Source organism: Anolis carolinensis, chromosome 3 (genome assembly GCF_035594765.1).
Source record: "Anolis carolinensis isolate JA03-04 chromosome 3, rAnoCar3.1.pri, whole genome shotgun sequence".
Lineage (NCBI taxonomy): Eukaryota > Metazoa > Chordata > Lepidosauria > Squamata > Dactyloidae > Anolis > Anolis carolinensis.
Genome location: NC_085843.1, coordinates 79297987 through 79317560, shown reverse-complemented (window position 1 = coordinate 79317560; position 19574 = coordinate 79297987). Strand labels below are relative to the sequence as shown.

The 19574-nt window shown below is 40.8% G+C and overlaps 2 protein-coding genes across 3 annotated transcripts in view; both read left to right on the top strand.

The window, feature by feature from the left end:
- brwd1 (bromodomain and WD repeat domain containing 1) overlaps positions 1 to 19574 on the top strand; it is a 75212-nt gene that overhangs the window by 40608 nt on the left and 15030 nt on the right. The window contains exons 23-34 of one of the 2 annotated variants that reach the window (XM_062975100.1): positions 4511 to 4703; positions 6525 to 6656; positions 8231 to 8338; positions 9044 to 9168; positions 9253 to 9335; positions 10280 to 10391; positions 12982 to 13043; positions 16815 to 16970; positions 17210 to 17330; positions 18395 to 18520; positions 19255 to 19330; positions 19506 to 19547. In XM_062975100.1, the coding sequence (XP_062831170.1) occupies positions 4511 to 4703; positions 6525 to 6656; positions 8231 to 8338; positions 9044 to 9168; positions 9253 to 9335; positions 10280 to 10391; positions 12982 to 13043; positions 16815 to 16970; positions 17210 to 17330; positions 18395 to 18520; positions 19255 to 19330; positions 19506 to 19547 (1336 nt within the window). Of the gene's footprint in view, positions 1 to 4510; positions 4704 to 6524; positions 6657 to 8230; positions 8339 to 9043; positions 9169 to 9252; positions 9336 to 10279; positions 10392 to 12981; positions 13044 to 16811; positions 16971 to 17209; positions 17331 to 18394; positions 18521 to 19254; positions 19331 to 19505; positions 19548 to 19574 lie in introns of both variants that reach the window. The other variant, XM_008107507.3, reaches the window with a different exon arrangement.
- LOC134297467 (mitofusin-2-like) lies at positions 13061 to 16804 on the top strand. Its single transcript, XM_062975110.1, is given in 1 exon segment — positions 13061 to 16804. A coding segment is annotated over 1 exon segment (969 nt). The 5' UTR covers positions 13061 to 13901; the 3' UTR covers positions 14871 to 16804.

Genomic DNA, 19574 nt, shown 5'->3' with positions numbered 1-19574 from the left:
CCAGGGCAGGAGATGCCCCCCGCCTCCCGCACAGGGAGAGGTGTTGCTTGGCAGGCGCCACGCAGGGGAGGCGCAGCCAGTGGACCAGGCAGAGGTCTCAAACACAGCCGCGTTTGTTTTGCCATGCCCACTTGCTCGCACAAGGACGACTGGGACTGGGCAGGCCGGTCAGGCCATTCGCTGGGCTCACGGAGGCCTAGAAGGTCTCGCTCCACCAACCGTTCACCAGCAGAAGCCTTCTGGTCCTCTTATTCAAGAAGCCCAGCAACTTATTCTTGCTGGGATTCGCCTCCTCAACATCATCAAACCAGGTACTCCCCTGAATCTTCTAGGATTACATTCACCACCTGCTAGGTGGCAGGGCTTATGGCCGGTCAGGCCATTCGCTGGGCTCACGGAGGCCTAGAAGGTCTCGCTCCACCAACCGTTCACCAGCAGCAGCCTTCTGGTCCTCTTATTCAAGAAGCCCAGCAACTTATTCTTGCTGGGATTCGCCTCCTCAACATCATCAAACCAGGTACTCCCCTGAATCTTCTAGGATTACATTCACCACTTGCTAGGTGGCAGGGCTTATGTCTTTATGCTCTTAGAAGACTCTCATTACTACCGAAGACCCAAGCACATGGCAAAGCATGGCCCTGCAGTCTTATCACCTCAGATATGCCACTCCCAGGCTTCCCCTGTGCTGCCATGCTGTGTTACCCATGAGGGGTCAGATTCAGAATCATCTGTTGTAACGCCCTCTCACCCTGATCAGTCAGAGCCATCGTCATCTCCTATGACTGATAAAACAGCTGCTTTTTCGGCCCCACTAATAAAGCTTGCCAAATGAGTTTGCCAACTCAAAAGGCACAACAGTCAAGAGCACCACACTCTCCTAAGCAGCAGGTGCAGACCAAAGCGCACCAAAAGGGTAAAGATCAGGCTCAGCAGAAGGCGAAACTTCGCTTTTAGCGACAATCTGGTACAGTGCCATTTCACCTCTACATGCTCACAATGTTTTGTTGTTTCCCCTTCAATTGAACCCTTTTCTCACCAGCCACAGGACATACTTGATAAAGGAGCGATTGTGCCATTGCATCCTTCTAATTACTCCTCAGCCTCCTTTTCCACCTACTTTCTTGTCCCTAAGCAGGATGGAGGCCAGAGGCCAATTCTGGACCTAAGAGGCCTGCACGAGTACATTCAACTACACAGGTTTCGAATGGTAACGCTTCAAATGATCCTTCCACTACTCCCTCGGGGAGTGTGGTTTGCCATCATAGATTTGAAGGACGCTTATTTTCACATTGCCAAAGCAACACGTCATCATAGATACCTTTCCTTTAAAATAGGATACAGGGCTTTTTCTTTTCGAGTCCTTCCTTTTGGGATTTCAACTGCACCTCGCATTTTCACAAAGGTGATAGCAGCTGTGGCAGCTCACTTGCAATTTTAGGGCATTACAGTCTTTTTTTATATTGATGACTGGCTTCTGGCCAGTGGTACCCGCTCTCAGCTCCTGCGCCAAATAGATATCACTCTTTCTCTCCTTCAGGATCTCGGCCTTGTGGCCAATCACCAGATCCTTCACAGGATATTCAGTTTATCGTAGCCTGCCTCAGCGCTCTCACACAGAAGGCATACCTTCCAGAGGCACACTTCCAGAACTTGCATTCTGCAGTTCAACAGGTCATGCATCTGCCAACTGTACTGGCTAGACACATTCATTCCACATTACGCCACATGACCTCAACAATGGCAGTGACTCCGTTTGCTCGCCTCCGATTTTGGCCGCTGCAAGCGTGGTTTTTAAGGGTGTTCAATCCCCTTCATCACAGCCCTCACCGGCTTCTAGTGCCAACCTCATCCATACGCAAGTCTCTGCGATGGTGGACATCCCGCTAAAATGTTTGTGTCGGCATGTACTTTATCTCTACCTGCCAATACCCCTGTTGATGAGAGCCGTGGCCAAGGCATATGCAGACAACATCAATGCCATTCTCATCGCACCATGGTGGCCATGACAACCGTGGTTTCCACTCCTCAACATGATGTTGGCAGACAGCTATCTCACCCTCAGCAAGCGGCAGGACCCTCTTTCCATTCAGGATGGAATCGTTTTTCATCCCGACCTACGGATCCTGTGTCTGACGGCATGGCACCTTCGGCTATGCCCCTCTCAGCAGCTGTAACACGGGTTTTGGATGCTGCACATAGACCTTCCACGCAGCGGTCCTATGCAGCAAAGTGGGAAAGATTTTCTACTTTCACCTGTCAATATGGCGTACAGCCATTAAAAGCATCTACAGCTTTGCTTCTGGAGTTCCTCCAGCTGCTAGCCCATGATAATCTACCGTGTTTCCCCGAAAATAAGACCTCCCCAAAGAATAAGACCTAGCAGGGGTTTGGGGGGATTGCCAAATATAAGGCCTCCCCTGAAAGTAAGACCTAGCAACTAAGGCTGCAGCAGAGTTCCATTGGGAAGCATGGCTGCAGGGCTAAAGCAGCACTCATACACACATCGGAGGGAGGGAGGGAGAGAAAGTGCTTGCTTTCTGTGCCTCCCTGCCTTGCCTTGCCTTTCCTGTCCCCCAGCCGCGGCTTGAAAAACTTTCCGTGGCTGCTGCTGTGCTGCCGTTTCTTCCTTCGGAGACAAGGCCATGCTGGCCATGCTCCCTTGCTTCCCAGAGGCTTCTGATTGGCTCCTGGAGCCAGGGCAAGGGAGGGTGGGAGGGAAGGAAGAGGGCTTTCCACTCGTCCCCAAGGCTTCTGTGCTCCTTAAAGGTACAGGACGCATTGGGATTCTCCTCTCATCCTTATTCCTATCCTATGCCATGAAACTGATTATTTTATACTATTATTCTATTGCCATATTATTATCATCATATTCTGTTACTATTATTATATCCCATTATTATATTATCCTAATAATATATTTTAAATCATTATATTATATTTTTCTATTATTATTATTATTATTATATCATTATATTATTATTCTGTTATTATTAAATTCCATTTTATATTACCCTATTAATATATTTTATATCATTATATTCTATACTATTATTCTATTATATTATCATATTATTTTATTATTATTAGCATATTCTGTTATTATTATTATATTCCATTTTATATTATCCTATTAATATATTTTATATCATTCTATTCCATTCTATTATTCTATTATATTATCCTATTATTATTATATTATTATGCTATTCTGTTATTATATCCCATTATTATATTATCCTATTAATACCATATTATCATATTCTGTTATTATTATATCCTATATTATATTATCTCATTAATATATTGTATATCATTATATTATTATTATATTATCATATTATTATTATAGTATATTATATTATTCATCATTCATGACTACATTGAAACTAGAATAGAGAGAAATCAGCGTGGAAACCTTGTGAAACCTAAATTGCAAGAGGTACCATAGATTGTTGTACATGTAAATAATGGTAGTAACAACAAATTCTTGATAGGATTCATAGTTTGTTTGGTTATGCTGGTTTGTGATGACAACTACTTTACAGAATATAATAAATTTTCATTTTGTTGTTCAACAATAAATGTGAGCTCTTCTTCATGGAAAAATAAGACATCCCCTGAAAATAAGACCTAATGCATGTTTGGGAGCAAAAATTAATATAAGACCCTGTCTTATTTTCGGGGAAACAGGGTATCTCTAGCATCCCTTAAATATTATCTCGCCATGATATCTGTGATATCGGCGGCGGGCAGGAAACCCCTTCATGTTTTCAGGATCCCCTGATTCAACTTTTTCTTAGGGGTTACGAGAATCTTCTGCCCCCCGTAAGCCCTCCACTGCCAGCTTAGCATTTGGATTTGGTTTTATCTGCATTAATGAAGTCTCTCTTTGAACCATTGGCCTCTGCTGATCTTGTTTATGTTTCATGGAAAACCGCCTTGTAGCAACTACAACTGCTCGAAGGGCCAGTGATCTGTGTGCGTTACATGCACATGAACCTTATCTCTGGTTTCACCATGATAAGGTCATCCTACGAACAGATGTCGCAGATTAGCAGTTCCCCGCCCATCTGCCCTGCATACATGCCTCACACCTTGAGTCTCAGCATGGCGAAGGGGAACTAAGGCTACAGCCCCTTGCTCAGCCTATATCTCCCTCTGGTGAGGGTGGGTGGGGGCCATAGCTACAAGCCTTCAGCTTTTCAGAGGTTTCTCTTCATTGCTGCACAGGTGCATCAAGTACATGTGCTAATTTCACAGATCACCACTCAAATAAACATGGTTACAGGTAAACAACCATACATTTTAATCCTTTAAAGCCTACATATGTGATTGTAGAGAATACTAGCTTCAAAACAACTAATCCAGTAAATTACCTCTTTGTCCATGATGTAACCTAGCTCAGCCTTGTGCAGTGCAGTTCAGTTCTAAGAAACACCGCACAAACACTGAAGCATAAGTACTATTGCAGTTAGATCTCTTAACTTGCCGTGTGATTGTTTTTGAACAGTGACTCCTCAAGCCAGTACTCTGATTGGATTGCTGATGCAGGGATCAACCTACAACCTCCTTTAAGAGCCTCTCGCCGTAAAGCTATTAGATACTGTAGTTCTTCTGAAGATGAAATATCATTGGGGAAAAAATCTCCCCGTCAAAGGAGAAAAAAAAGACGAAAGAAATACAAATCAAAAAGACATGAGGAGGTATTTGTAGTTTTTAAAATCTATTTTCGGATTCTGTTAATCAGGTTAGAGTTTGTCAATACCTGTGTAGTGCTAACATCTTAAACATCTTACATTTCTTTTAGTAAATTTCCATGAACTATGTAGAGGAAACACGGCAGGCAATATATAAATGATATATTGTAGGTTTTTTTCTCTCTTTTGCATGCAGATGAAAAACATTTTAACATTTGAAGTGGGGAGGATGGATACTGTGACCTGGGCCATCGTATTAAATCCAGCTCTTCACTCTGTTATGGTTCCAGCCTGACCCCTCCTTTATGCAGAATGTACATAAAATGTGTTGTGTAATGAATACCCGTGAAATATCCTACTTTTGTCAGATTCACTTTTCTCTGTGCATATCTATATCTATGTATAGATAGAAGTGTATGTATGCTGGTTGGTTGATTTGTACCACAAAGATCTGGGCCAAACTTGGCACATATACCTTCATTATCCAAATTAAAATAATTGAGGGGGTTTGAACTAAAAAAAAAAACCTCCTGAAGCCCAGAGCAGAGGGAAAGAAAACGAATAAAGCGGATTGGCTGTGGCTCTCTTTGTGACTGGTTAATAAAGGGAGTGAAGCAAATTAACTGTTTCTAAGAAGGAAAGGAGGGAGGGAGGGGAAAGAGAAGAGAAAGGAGAGAAGGGGAAGGAAAGGGGAAAAGGTATGAGCAGAGGAAAGAAAAATCGCATGCCCACTGTTGCCAGAGCATTGTCATGGGAACATTGTGAGGTAGGCCCTCTCAGAGCTGTAGAAGGGAGAAAGCAGATGGGCATCAGCCTGTCTGATCACCAAGCAACACCAGGTATATAGTAACTATATATGTAAGTGTAATTTCATTGTATTCGCCAAATGGCAGAGAAACTTGTGTGAGCACACTATATACAAATAAACATAGTGTAACTTAAGAGTTCTCTAGGAGAAAAAAGAATGCAAGTCTGCATTATTTATTTATTTATTTATTTATTTACAGTATTTATATTCCGCCCTTTTCACCCCAAAGGGGAATCAGGGCGGATTACAATGCACACATACATGTCAAACTTTAAATGTCATTTTAGACATACAAGACAGACAGACAGATAGAGGTATTTCGGCATTTTTCCAACATTGGCGCCTGAAGGTTATGCTTGATTCTGGCCACCGGGTGGGTAGGTGGGCTCTCGCTCCATCTGCTATGACGACGAGCCATTTTGAATTTTCCCTCCTTTGTTCTTTAATCACTGGCATTTTAATGGTGTCCTAAAATACCTCCCAATCTGGAGCTCAATCCAACTTGGGCTTCGAATTTGCCAACTTTCCAGTCTGCAGTGACCTATTGCTGTTGGCGATTAACTAGCTGTGCTACAGCCGGACCCATTATTTACTGCCAATTATTTGAGTGTGATCTGTTTCATTGTGAAGGGCTTGAATTTGGATATCTGCATTCTGTTCAGTTCATTAGATGGCTTGGGACAAAGAATTCAATTTGTTTATGATCTCCACTTTTACTTGTGCATGGTAATTCCATGTTGTGTAAATGAAGACAAACATTACCAGATGTTTTCCCATAAACAAAATCCATGCCTAAAATCTAATTTCTATTTAAGTGCCCTTTTGCTGTTGGATGACTTATGATTGGCTAATCTTGTATAGTTTAGTGCTTGTGATAACTGGGGTTGCAAATGGAACATGATGGTATTGCAACAGGAAAAATGGAACCTGTATAACTGTATATAAATTTTATAAGCATTCAAAGAATGGCTTATAAACAGACATAACACTGCATTCTAAACTGAACAATTTCTTATTAGAATGTTAAAGCTGAAGTGGATGCCTCTCAACAGACTTCAGACCCAGAACTGTCCTTTGAGTTCCATCCTCCTGATTGGATAACAGACATGAGACTCCGAAGATCTCCTTTTGTTCCACAAATGGGGGATGAGGTGAGAGAATTTGAGCTGTTCCACATAATTTGCTGTCTCTTTCTAGTAGCATAACTGATCCCATTCCTGTAACTCTCTGCACTGCATAGAAGTGTAATAATGGCAAACCATACCGTAGTGCTCCTTTTTTATTGATAGTAAAGTATTTCTTTTACTTTAAAGATTTACCTGGCCACATGTGACCCTTGGCTGCTTTCTAAGAGGTCCATAAAACCAGCAGTACTCAATCTGCTTTTCCCCACAGCCCCTCTGATTAGTGTGTAGTAATCAGGAAGGAGAATGCTCTTCCTTGTCTTAAGACTAGTTTATCTGCTGCTAGTAGTGGCAGAGAAATGGTGATTTCAGTGGAGGTTACTGAGGATAAGAGCATATTGTGTCTTATGTATGTACATGCCTATGTGTGATTGTGTAACCTTCTAGATTGTGAACCAATATTAGATTTAACAATTGGGAGTCAAAAGGTTTGTGCACACCTGTATTAAAGTTACAAAATGAAGCACCAGATTTCTTTAGCAGTATGTAAAAAATACCTGGAACATGTTATTAGCCTATCAGACTACATACTGCTCTCTGAATTTGTTTTAAAGAGATACTAAAATGCAATAACTGAAAGCTAATAAGGGCCCTGATGAAGACCTCCAAGACAATAGTGGCAAGGTTTGTTCTAAATGCAGAATGGCAAAATATAGCAGAACGAGTCCCTGCACTCAGTTTCCTGTTTTGGAAGGAATGATTATACAAGAGAGACTAATTTTATAGCTGTTTTCATTCAACCTGGTGGCTTGCAATTTTGGTGAGGAATAAATAGTGAGTGCAACTGGCAAATGAATGATCATTATGTTGTTGAAGGCTTTAATGGCCGGAATCACTGGGTTGTTGTGCATTTTCCAGGCTGTATGACCATGTTCCAGAAGCATTCTCTCCTGACATTTCACCCACATCTATGGCAGGCAACCTCAGAGGTTGTGAGGTATATTGGAAAACTAAGCAAAGGGGGCTTAATATATCTGTGGAAGGTCCAGGGTGGGAGAAAGCACTCTTGTCTGTTGGAGGCAAGTGTGAATGTTGTAATTATCTTGATTAGCATTAATGGCTTTGCAAGCTTCATTCCTGTGTGGGGGAATCCTTTGTTCGGATGTGTTAGCTGCCCTGATTGATTCATATCTGTAATTCCTCTGTTTTCAGAGTGTTGTTCTTTCTTTACTGTTCTGGTTTTAGAGGTTTTTTTAAAAAATACTGGTAGTCAGATTTTGTTAATTTTCATAGTTTCCTCCTTTCTGTTGAAATTGTACACATGTTTGTGGATTTCAATGGCTTCTCTGTGTAGTCTGACATGGTAGTTTCTAGTTTTCCTGCATTTCAGTGTTCAGTGTTCTCAAGTAGTATGCTGTGTCCAGGTTGGTTCATCAAATGCTGTGCTATGGCTGACTTCTCTTGCTGAGTTAGTCTGCAGTGCCTGGTCATTATCTCCAAGTAATTAATGTAACCAGACCTGACCTGGAACTTTCTAACTTCTGTCAAATTAATTTTGTACTTTTGACTCATTAACTGACAAGAATTTTTATATATATTAGGTGATATATTTTCGACAAGGCCATGAATCTTATATTGAAGCGGTGAGAAAGAACAATATTTATAAGCTGAATCCTCATAAGGAGCCATGGCGAAAAGTAGTTCTTAGGGTAAGGCTGATTTGTCACTGTATATTCCTTTGCAAAGTAACTTAGAGTTTTTCTTACCAGTTGCCTTACAAAAACAGTAAAGTTGACAAGGATGTTAGTGAATTTCATAGCATAGTGAGGAATTTAGGCTTCCTACTTCAAATATAATTTGCTAGCTGTCATAGATTTATGTATTACTTACTGTAATTCCACTTAAAACTATGACATTCCACTATTGTAGGAATGGGCAAATTGTGCCACATGTTCTGCATGTGGCCCCTTTGGGGCTTTCTTATAACGCTAGAATCCTCCTGATGGTCACCTGCCTCACTACCAAATATTTTTAAAATGATTATTTCTACTCCTGGAAACTTCCAGAGGGAGATTGTTTCACCATCCACAAGTTGCTTTGGGGGAAAGTTTATTGGAGAGGAAAACAAGACCACTGTTAGCAGCAGAGCATGACCACCAGATAGACTATTTTATTGCCTGGCAACTACTGTCTTTATCCTCCTTGAGCTTCAGAATAAAGACACCTCTGTTCAGTTACTTTCCATCTCAGTAGGGATTTGTGTTTTGGATCTAAAGAGTCATGTAGAACAAATGGAGTGCTTTTGTTTTTAACATATGAAATATATCCTGAATGCCTTTCCTGCACAATTATAAACAGTGCCATTATACTAATATCAATGGGAATCTTCATTGTGTGTGTATCTTCTTGCCCAGGAACAAGAATTGGTAAAAATCGTTGGGATACGTTATGAAGTTGGTCCTCCTACCTTATGCTGTCTTAAGCTTACTCTTATGGATCATATTACAGGGCATCTTCAGGACAAGTCATTTTCTCTTAAGTATGTATGATTTCCATATAGAAAATATATGCAGAAAATAGGTCATTGTGTAAATCAGAGAACTAAATCTAATCTTCTTTCTAGATACCATGATATGCCAGATGTTATTGATTTCCTAGTGTTACGTCAATTTTATGATGAAGCTCGGCAAAGAAACTGGCAGCCTTGTAAGTGTATCCTTCTCAAATGATAGAAGTGTATTGTCAAATGCTGTAAAATAGGAAGGAATAGTGTAACATTTGTACAGTAGAGTCCTACTTATCCGACTTCCACTTATTCGACACTCCGTATTATCTGATGGCAAAGGCCCTTGCTCACTCACCCCACCGGGTCCCGGTGCTGCCGGAACCCAGCCAGGAGAGTGAGCAAGGGACAGAGGGTGGACGAGTGAAGGATGGCAGCAAAGGCCCTCGCTCGCTTGCTTGCGCTCTCTCTCACTCACTCACTCATTCACCCCGCTGGGTCCCAGTGCTGCCAGAACCCAGCCAGGTGAGTGAGTGAGGGATGGAGGGTGGGCGAGTGAAGGAGGGCGGCACAGGCCCTCCCGCACTCACTCACCCCGCCAGGTCCCGGTGCTGCCGTTGCTGCTGCTAGGACCCAGCCTGGTAAGGGAGCGAGGGTGGGTGGGTGGGTGAGCGAGCACCCACCTTGTTATCCATCAGTTTCTCTTATCCGACATTCTGCCCACCAGTTTATGATGGATAAGTGGGGCTCTACTGTAGTAATATTTTACTATTGATACTTGCATTCATTATAGGAATCCAGCTAGGAGTTTAAACACTTCCCATTGAACATTGATTGATTGGACAGTGGAATGACTGAGTGTGTTTTAATACATAAAAAGTAGGAATTTGTACTTTGGAAAATGTACCTTTATCTTTACAGTAAACTCCAAGTTTTCAGAACTTGAATTTTGAGTCCTCCAGGTTTTTCCTTTGCCTACTTTGATAATCAGAAGAATGCAAATAATACAATTCACAGCTTGATGCACTTGTATTTGAGAGCAACTGGTTAGAAAATGAAATGGATAGTTACCATTTTGTATGTGGCCTAATGCTAGAAAAGGCTTGATTCCGAATTGTATAATATCTGATGGTGTTTCTTCTTACAGATGACCGCTTTCGTTCAATTATTGATGATGCTTGGTGGTTTGGAACTGTTTTGAGCCAAGAGCCTTATCAACCACAATATCCGGACAGCCCTTTCCAGTGCTATAGTGTTAAGTACGTGCATGGTGTTTTTTTTTAAGCTGGTCATTTCAGATTGATGATTAAAACACATTTTAAAAACATTTGCAGTGTGTGGCAGTGAAAGTGTGTAATTGTTTATAATGAAGATTGGGATGACAATAAGAAAATCAAGCCCTCTCTTGACTTTTTAATTTATGTATTCTGGATTTTGCAGTGAGCAAAACTATACTGAGTATACACTTAATTTGAAATCTCAAATATAATGTAATAAAATAGCTGGATAAAGAGGAATATGGGAAATCATTACTGCTTTGGATGGAACTGTACAAAGATTGAGCTGCAACTGTAAACGTGCTTCCTAGGAAATAAGCTCCACTCCCATTTTGGCAGAAAAAATGGAAATCAAAGATACAGAATGGGGGACGCCTGGCTTGACAGCAGTGTGTGCGAAAAAGACCTTGGAGTCCTTGTGGACAACAAGTTAAACATGAGCCAACAATGTGATGCGGCTGCTAAAAAAGCCAATGGGATTTTGGCCTGCATCAATAGGGGAATAGCGTCTAGATCCAGGGAAGTTATGCTCCCCCTCTATTCTGCCTTGGTCAGACCACACCTGGAATACTGTGTCCAATTTTGGGCACCACAGTTGAAGGGAGATGTTGACAAGCTGGAAAGTGTCCAGAGGAGGGCGACTAAAATGATTAAGGGTCTGGAGAACAAGCCCTATGAGGAGCGGCTTAAAGAGCTGGGCATGTTTAGCCTGCAGAAGAGAAGGCTGAGAGGAGACATGATGGCCATGTACAAATACGTGAAGGGAAGTCATAGGGAGGAGGGAGCAAGCTTGTTTTCTGCTGCCCTGCAGACTAGGACACAGAACAATGGCTTCAAACTACAGGAAAGGAGATTCCACCTGAACATCAGGAAGAACTTCCTCACTGTGAGAGCTGTTCGACAGTGGAACTCTCTCCCCGGGGCCGTGGTAGAGGCTCCTTCTTTGGAGGCTTTTAAGCAGAGGCTGGATGGCCATCTGTCGGGGGTGCTTTGAATGCGATTTCCTGCTTCTTAGCAGGGGGTTGGACTGGATGGCCCATGTGGTCTCTTCTAACTCTACTATTCTATGATTCTATGAAGACAGTGGATCTTATCTCAGAATACGTATGCATAAGGATTGAACTGTTAGTCCTCCCTTTGCTCAAATGTTAGTTCTTCTGCTGACTAATTTATATAAAATTATCTTTTTAGAATCAGAGGATTTGGAATGATTTAGTTTGGATTTAAAGGGATTGTGTCAGTTGCCTTTGAATAGGAGTCTTTCCGTTCAAAATATTTTAGACGTGAACATACGTTGCTTGATGCATCTATGAGATAATTATTCATTTGTTCCTAGTTTTACATTCAGAAAGAAAATACAGATCCTCATCAAAGGGACATTTTTTTCATTAGAAAAAATGTATTATTATCATAGTAAAGTTCCACCAATGATGTAGTAGCTATCTGCCATCAAGTTGACTAATTAGTGGTGACACTATGAATGAGAGATTTACAAATCATTTTGTCATCACAGGGCCATGGCTTCATGATTGAGCCCGTCCATCAGTAATATGATCTTCCTCGTTTCCTACTGCTTTCTTCCTTACCATGTATTATTGTCTTTCCTAGTGAATCATGTCTTATGATATATCCAAATTATGATAGTTTTCATGTAGTTATCTTGGCTTCATTTATTTGCTCTAGACCAGTGGTTCTCAACCTGTGAGTCCCCAGATGTTTTGGCCTTCAACTCCCAGAAATCTTGACAACTGGTAAACTGGCTGGTGTTTCTGAGAGTTGTAGGCCAAAACACCTGGGGAGTCACAGGTTGAGAACCACTACTTTAGACGAATGAATGAATTTTATTGTGACAATCACAGACCAGGAGTACATGTATTAAAACATTAAAATCAGGGTTTTGTTGTTTTTTTTTTTTTTTAAAAAAGGAAATATATTAACATTAAGAACATTAAAAGCAGAAAATCCTCAACATTGACGTTAAGATCAATTATTCAAAACATTAAAAGCAGAAAGTCCCCAAAATGGGAGTCTTTTGGATCGGCTCTTATAAAACCTGCCAGATATAGACACTAAAATGAGTAGATTAAAATATTATCCTTTAAAATAATCTAGACCCCTTTTATTTATTTGTTCAGCAGTCCTCAGCATCCCTAAAACTCTCCTCCAATGTCACATTCCAGATGAGTTCATTTTCTACCTATCAGCTTTCTTCATTGTCCAGCTTTCACAGCCATACATAAAAATTGGAAATACAGTTACATGACCAAACAGATATAAATCAGTAGGGAGAAATATGAAGCAAACTATAAAACAGATTGCTGAAATGGGTTTCCCTAGACTCAAACACAGAGTGATATTCTAGTCACCGAGCGAAAAGGAACTAAAAAATGTGTTTCTCCATGAGAGTACTTTTATTTATGTTAATTTAAATGTGCTTTACTATTTGTAATCCTTTTCACACCCATTAAGTTTCCTAGAACCTGTATTTTAAAAATAGTATTTTTACATTGGCTTATATTAAAGGCAGTTTTTTCTGTCTGCAAATATTGTTGCTTTACCTTCTATTTATTAGATGGGACAATGGAGAAATTGAAAGACTTAGCCCTTGGGACATGGAACTGATTCCAGAGAATGGTATGTAAAAATAATTGGCTAGACTTTTTCTTGCTAACTTGCTATTTTCAGTATATCTTGTAATTCTCATGCTTATAACATGTTTTCTGAAAGAACGCCTATGAGGAATATATTTCAGAATATTTACTGCACTGAAATGAAGAACACAGTTCCTTCTTCTTGGTCTGTGAAATCTCACAAGTGGGTTTATTGCGCCTGCACAGGCTCCAACAGAAGCTTTTCCATCTGCTCTCCCTTTAGCTGTCCTGGAAGAGGTCACTACGTTGCTTCAAAAGTGAGCCATAGAGCCTCTATACAAAAAAAGACTACAATTGAGCATGTCTTTCTTAGTACTTCACAATCCTGAAGAAAGACAGCAGTCTGTGCTAATTTCATGTATGTTAGGGGTCCCCAAAAGGCACTTGGGATTCAAGTGAACTCCTGTATTCTGCAGCCTTCAGAAATGAAAGTTGTCTGAGGCATGCAGTTTTAAACTGCTGCACCTCTGCTCTTTCTGCGTCTGTGCTATAGTTAAACACCCTGTAACTTTTTCTCTGCCAAGAGTCCTCGGCAACATATTTTTATTCCTGTTCCAAAATATTTACAGTTACCTATAGAGATTAGCACACAGACATGGTCCTGACAAAATAGAGAGTATCAAGCACATACTGTCTTTTTATATCATTTCCCTTCCATGCTTATTTCTGTTGACACCTCCGGATATGACATCTGGATTAGTCACTGTTACCTGGCCAGACATGACATTTCTGGTCCAGCCTCGCCACACTCTCAGTAGCTAACCCCTCAGTGTCAGTGCTGTGCTAGCACATGTCTTTGGAATGATTTTCCTAGCCTATATCTCCACCAATAAACAATAATATGATCACCACCAGGCGCCTCCTTTATGACGTCACCTCCCGGGGCAGGGTTCCTGCTAGGAGGGGCGGCGCATGTGCGGTGAGCAGGAAGGTGACAGAGCGCCTGTTGCCTTCCTCTCGCCCGGCTTCTTCCTCCTTCCTCTTTGGGACCAAGCAGGAGCATTGCCACAGCAAGATGGCAGCCGCCGCGGCCTCTCCGCTCAAGCATTTTGTGACCGCCAAGAAGAAGGTCAGCGGCATCTTCAAGCAGCTGGCTGCCTACATCCAGGAGAGCGCCGCTTTCCTTTAGGAGACGCACCGGGATGTGGAGCTGGACCCAGTCACGACAGAGGAACAGGTGCTGGAGGTCAAAGGATACCTTTCGAAGATCAGCGGCATCAGCGAGGTGGTTGCCCGGCGACACATGAAGGTGGCCTTCTTCGGACGGACCAGCAACGGGAAGGGCACCGTCATTAACGCCATGCTCTGGGACAAGGTCCTGCCCTCCGGCATCAGCCACACCACCAACTGCTTCCTGCGGGTCGAGGGCACCGACGGGCAGGACGCTTTCCTCCTGACCAAAGGCTCCAAGGAGCGCAAGAGCGTCAAGACGGCCAACCAACTGGCGCCCGCCTTGCACCAGTATGAGCGGCTGGCATCCGGCGGGCTTGTCAGCATCATGTGGCCCAACTCCAAGTGCCCCCTCAAGGACGACCTGGTGCTGATGGACAGCCCCGGGATCGACGTGACCACCGAACTGGACAGCTGGATCGACAAGTACTGCTTGGACGCCAATGTCTTCATCCTGGTGGCCAACGCCGAGTCCACCCTCATGCAGATGGAGAAGCAGTTCTTCTACAAGGTCAGCATCCGCCTCTTGTGCCCAAACCTCTTCATCCTCAACAACCGCTGGGACGCCTCCACCTCTGAACCTGAATACATGGAGGAGGTGCGCCGTCAGCAAAAAAACAAAAACAAAAACCCAAAATAAAATAATATAAACCAAGACATTGTGTTATGAGCATTGTTTCCAAACCCAGCCTCTCCCCTGGAGAGGAGACTTCACTTGCTTGATGTAAAACGTGCGTTGTCTTTCTATATCAATAAAACTACTGATTCCTCAAGGTTGCATAGGTTGTTTATTGTCTGTGCTATTGACAAACTTGAACTCCCTGTGTCTCCTCAAAGACTGTCCAAATACATAGCTCACACTATCAAACTGGGTCATCAACTTGCTGGTAAGCAACTGCCAGGCCATGTTTGGGCCCATGGGACTAGGGCAGCATCGACATCTACTGCCTTTTTGCAAGGTATGTCACTGGATATGATCTGTTAGGCGGCTATGTGAAGCACACCACCTTTGTGTCTCACTATTGTTTGATCTCTATATCATTGAAGGACACTTCGCTTGATTGATCAGTTCTGCTGCCCTGTATTTTTTGATATCTCTGAACCCTGTTTTTGGGAATATGTATCCTATCTGCTGTGTGTTGTACCATGGTTCTGTTTATTGTACCTCTATGAAATGCAATGTTCACTAGGCAGACGTTCACATTTGTAACCAGTCTCATGTCCAGACTATACTGTTGATCTATTCATCTCATTGGATGTATAGTCAGGTGTCTTACTCATCTGTGTGCTTTGCATATGACAATATTGCCTGTGTACTTTCTGCTCATTTCTACCTGTTTTATGGTATTGAAATATGCAAAAAGAAATGGGTGACCTTTCAAAGCTTTATTGTTGAGACAGTGCTCTTTATTGAATAAAAACCTTATTTTTTCATCCAAGATGCTGGTCGACTATGTGTCATAAGTTCTGCCTCTGATTAGCTTGCTACTCGCCCCCATTGTGTGATTCACAGATATGATGAAGAAAAAGGTCAGGTTGTTTCCCTGTAACCTACAGAACCTCAAAGAAATAGAGTACCTGTGAATACCCTGCCTATACTCTCTACAGAGGGATCATGTCACCTCTGGTCTCACTGGCTGTAGCTGCAGCCTCAAGACTAAGGGATTTAGGCAGCAACCAGGCCTTTTATGTACAGTTAGTCCCCAAGTTACAAGCAAGATAGGTTCTGTAGGTTTGTTTTGAAGGTAAATGTGTAAGTCATAACAGGTACATTTTTACACCTCACTGTCCCTATGATCATTGGATTTTGAAAAATGTGGCATATCGTGGAAACAAGAATTGGTGATAAAGCTTCAGTGAGAACTCTTTCCGGAGAGAATTTCCCTTCCTAGGGGTGGGTTTCTCTCACTTCCTGTTGTCTCACCCCGTTCCTAACTAAGTTGGATGTTTGTAACTCGGGGACTGATTTACTTGGAAAATTGGGTGAAGTTACAGCAAAAAAAAATATCCTAGGAGGTTTCAAAGAGGCTTTGTGCAGGTGCAGAATATTCAGTTGTGTGAATTCACAGATGACCAGTCAAAGAAATATAGTTACAGGTAGGCAGCCTGTCCATAATATTGTTTAATTGATATATATTAATTATGCTTTCTTTGAAATCTTTCACAAATATATTAAAAGTGTGCTTGCAAATGAAGTAAAACATATGAGTGTTTAGTTCATTATAGTGAAGCTGTAGTAGTAACAGTTTAGCTGATGTGTGCTCCTTTTGATTATTCAAATAACTCAGTTGAGTTTGGTCAATAATAGCTCTTTTTTTTAAAAAAAGGAGGTGTCTTTGCAGTACACACTTTAATTATGACATTTACTTCATATGTATTCCTGACTTCTTTTTAGTTGGAATCATTCCTAGGAGTTTACATGTTTGAATAGGCAATGATAAACAAGGGACTGCAATTTTATCCACTTTTAAGAAAAAGAAATGATATTGTCATCTTCAGGTTGTATCATAAGAATGGGCATTTTAAAAAAATGCTACATTTTATTCCCTCCCTTTTATCCCCTGTATTTGTTGAAAATAAGTAGTTGAGCCACCTGATGAACTGGGAGCCAGTGTTTCTGTGACTGCCGAAGAGATGGCAAAACTATTATACAAACCTCAAAAGGGAGAATGGCAAGAGGAATCCCAGGATGAAGAATGTGAAAGAATTATTTCTGCAATTGATCAGCTTCTAACTCTTGGTAAGGATCTAGAAATCTAAGAAATATATTTGAAAGTAGGAGATGAGATGGATGGATTAAGGATTAGGATATTTCCTGCATATATGTCTTGTGATTGTAAATGCAATTTGTTTCAATTTGTTTTAAGTCTTCCAAGCAAAGTTTAGCTCATTTTTAAAAGACTGTGTGATTTGTTTTGTGAAAATGTTAGTATGACACATTTGAAGTGCTTTAACTGACTGAAATTACTGTTTTGACAGATATTTCAGCACCGTTTGCTGGTCCAGTTGATCTGAATACATATCCAAAATACAGTACAGTAATAGCTTATCCAACAGACCTTTGGACTATTCGGATGCGACTATTTAACCGGTTTTACAGGTTAGTCTGATGGTGCTTTAGAAAGAAAGAATATTTTGCATTTTTAAAAGGTGATGAAAAGTTACGCTATCAGTATGTATCTTCTCAAAGAATATTTGTAAAATCTTCATGATAGAAGAATATTCATATAGAGTGAACTGTTGAAAGTACCATGTGTCATTCAGGAAACAGTCAAATTTAACTTCAGTTGGAAGTTGTTGCTTATTGTTTAAACTTTGAATGTTAAGCTGGAAAATCCAGAGTAAGATCTTCAAAAGGTCTTCTTCATGATGCATATTCATCCTTCAGAACTGCCATGATACAGGTCATTGCTTTAGCCACAGCATCTTAGTATTTTTAGTAGTAAAAAGGAACAGTGAGTTGTTTGTAACCATATGTGAGAGTTTTTTCCTCTTTTCTTGGGGGAGGGATGGCATACACTTGGGAATGCATGTCTAAAAGCCTTTCCAGGGCCATGTGAGTAATGTAAGTGCAGGATAACAAGTCTTCAATCAGAAACAGGCAAGCTGTTAAGGTGCTCACAATAGTCCTTTTATTTCAGTCTCATCACAGAAAGATTCAAAGGCAGGTTTTCCTCCTCTCTTCCTTTCTCTTCATCTTTCATTTTTATTTTCCTCCAGCCTCATCCTTCATACACGCCCTCCCAAACACTTGGCTGATGTTCATCAACAAGCCTTGAGCCACCACTTGTTTCTCTTCCTGTTGAATTAGGGGAATGTGCGGTCTTCAAAGGCTGGGTCCTCTGCCTTCATCACCCTCTTACACTATAGAATGTGGAACAATACACCTGGCTATTTCTTACCACTTTTTGTGTTTTTCATCCTCTTTCAATATTTGTATGTGGACTTTCTGTTCGATTAAAATGTGTTATATTGGGTCACAGTTCTACTCAAACATGGCAAATATAGGATATTTTTTATGTGGAGTGCTGTTTTGTTAGAACATCAAATCAACGAAAACTCAGATTCTTTCACTTAAAAGATCTCCTGTTTTAGTAATATTTTTCCATAACTCTTTCCAGTGATATTTTAAATTGTATCCTGTTTATATACTGTTCATTATAGGAGACTCTCTGCATTGATTTGGGAAGTGAGATGTATTGAGAGCAATGCCCGCACCTTCAATGAACCCAATAGCACAATTGCCAAGTCTGCTCAGAAAATCACAGATCAACTCTTAGAATTCATTAGGTAAGCAAAGTATTCCAACTCATAATGAATGCAAGTTCAGTGCTCAAAATAAAATCAGAATTGTGTTATTTTTGGCCACTGCTAATGATACCAGTTTCTGCAAGGGCAGCTTTAAAAATACTAATTATAGGCTTTTCAGCTAATAACTAAAACATAGCTCATATTTGATATAGACATGCTATTGCTTCTAGTAGCTATTGTTATGTGGATATTTATTTATTTATTTATTTCCATTATTTCTATCCCGCTCTTCTCACCCGAAGGGACTCAGGGCGGCTTACAAAACTGGCAGAATTCAATGCCAATACACAGCAATACAAAAGAATAAAACATAAGCAATTAAATACAGATTTAAAATAATACAAAATACTTGAGCCATTCATCCACAAAACATTGTACATAAACCTTAGTCCAGACCGAGTCGAAGCCAACGAAACTTATTCTTTGAATGCTTGCTCGCATAGCCAGGTCTTCACTTTCTTTCTAAAACATGTAAGTTATCAGGTTGGCTGTATTATCACTTACTATTATTACCAACCTTTACATCATTCCTTTTGTCTTAGAAAGTGAGCTGAAACATTAACCAGAATTGTTTGTTCGCTATAGCAAGTGCATTTAAAAATATGTTCCTGGTTCAACATTATTTCCAAAAACAAATTTCTGCTATGTTAGCTGTAGATTTGTGTATAGCGAAGAACTGAAGTTTTTTTCCTAAACATGTTTTTATTTTCCAGAAACCCAAACTGTACAGATATTTTTGAGTTGTCTATTGCAACAAATAACGAGGATAGCACTGATGCAGCTGATCTGGTAATACATTGTTATTTTATTCATGTTTTCATTTACAGTGCTGCTGTTTTAGAGCTCTGTTTTTCTTTAATCATACCAGCATTGACTTAGCATTGTGAATTTGCTGAGTAAGATGGTATCTGGCACTTTATCTCTGTTCCGTAATGTTTCAAAATGTTTTGTTTTGTTTTTGTAGGATGATGAAGAGGCCTATACACCAAGAGCACGGTCTAAAAAAGTAAGTCAGCCTGATTCAGCCATAATT